We start from the raw sequence: 1,629 nt of genomic DNA, 5'->3' as shown, positions 1-1,629 counted from the left end.
AGGAAAGAAGCTCAATGTGAAATGTCTTCAAGGCAGCTGAGAAAATATTCGTGCAGTGTTATTTTGTGTATGAAACAACACATGGTTCCGGTAATATTCATGCAGTGTGGCCGGGAGGGAGACGTTCTCATCGTCGACTGCGTGCGAGGCCGTCGGGATAAAAACAAAAAGGAGAAAGCAATACAAAAGAAAAACAAAAGTAAACAGAAAAGGAAAAATAATAAATAGAAAAACATAAAAATAAAAGAAAAACAATAAATAGAAAAATTAATAAAGAAAAATAATAATAAGGAAAAACAATACAGAAAATAATGTTAGCAGTAGCGCTGGATTTGTCCCGGCGCTACTGCTAAGTTAGCACTAGCGCTCGCTATGATCTAGCGCTACTGCTAACTGACCTAGGGCATTTATCCATAGCGCTGTATCAGAACCAGAGCTACTGCTAACTTAGCACTAGCGTTGGGACAAATACAGCGCTACTGCTTTATTTGCGCGCATGCATGCAGATGCCAAAGGCAAAATGCTCTTGGCGCGTGACCTCATAGTAGAGAATACGGCGGGCCGGGAAGCTGGTGCAGCGGTGGCTCTCAGGTCAGCCTCCAAACATTCCGTGTTCTATCGCTGCGAGTTCAAGGGATACGAGGACACGCTGCTCGCCGACTCCTACTGCCAGTTCTATCGGGAGTGCGTTATCTCGGGAACGGTGGACTTCATTTACGGCAACGCCAAGGCCGTCTTCGAGGACTGCCTCCTCCTTGCACGTGCCCCGCTGAAAGGAAAACACAATGTTATTACAGCCCAAGGCCGCGATGGTCCTGACGGCTCGTTAGGCTTCTCGTTTCAGAACTGCAGGGTGACATCACAAGAAGATCTCAACGGCTCCGAGTCCGAGACATACCTTGGTAGGCTGTGGAAAAACCACTCGCACGTGGTCTTCATGCAGTCCTTCCTCGACACCATCGTGCACCCTAGCGGATGGGTTGCATGGAACAAAACAGACGGCGACGTCCCGCCTACAGTCTTTTACAGTGAGTACGGGAACACGGGCCCTGGGGCAAACTTGAGCAAGCGTGTGCCCTGGCTCCACGTTATGGACGCCGGTCAAGCTGAGCATTACACGGTGAAGCGATTCATCCATGGGGATGAGTGGCTCAATGCCACCGGAGTCGTTTACCAGCCTGGGCTGTAGACGACGATTAGTAAAAGCCGCACTCAAAGACTGGACTTGTGTGCATACGTACTACGAGTATATATCTATCGGTAATAAGTGCATGCGATCCAAATAAGGGTTGAGTGAGTAGATGGGTAGAGACTAGTACTGCCAAGCTAAGTCTCAGTAGACATATGTCTATGCTATGTGATGGGGTTATAGTCCTAGGGTAGGGTCATAGGTCTGCCCTGTAAGTCATACCCAAGGACTACCCCTCATAAGGGACAAGGCCCTTAGTCAGTTCCGACTGAACTAAGGAGTTCTCATCATCCAGTCGGTAACAGATCCTCGACCATCCAGTCGGAGACGAGCATTCAGAGTATATCAAACTAACCGATTGGATTCCACTCTGTGCATCGTAACCCCCCTAGAGGGAAACGGTCATACGTTTCCATGTGCCTTTATTAGCATTTAAGACA

General features: G+C 48.2%; 1 protein-coding gene across 1 annotated transcript; it reads left to right on the top strand.

The window, feature by feature from the left end:
* The first annotated feature begins 496 nt into the window (after positions 1 to 496).
* Positions 497 to 1,189, top strand: LOC123441480 (pectinesterase/pectinesterase inhibitor PPE8B-like). Its single transcript, XM_045117899.1, has one exon. It carries the CDS (start codon positions 497 to 499, stop codon positions 1,187 to 1,189), a length of 693 nt encoding a protein of 230 aa, XP_044973834.1.
* Positions 1,190 to 1,629: the final 440 nt, after the last annotated feature.

Source organism: Hordeum vulgare, chromosome 3H, assembly GCF_904849725.1.
Source record: "Hordeum vulgare subsp. vulgare chromosome 3H, MorexV3_pseudomolecules_assembly, whole genome shotgun sequence".
In the NCBI taxonomy this organism is placed as follows: Eukaryota; Viridiplantae; Streptophyta; class Magnoliopsida; order Poales; family Poaceae; genus Hordeum; species Hordeum vulgare.
This window is presented reverse-complemented; position numbering and strand designations above follow the sequence as displayed.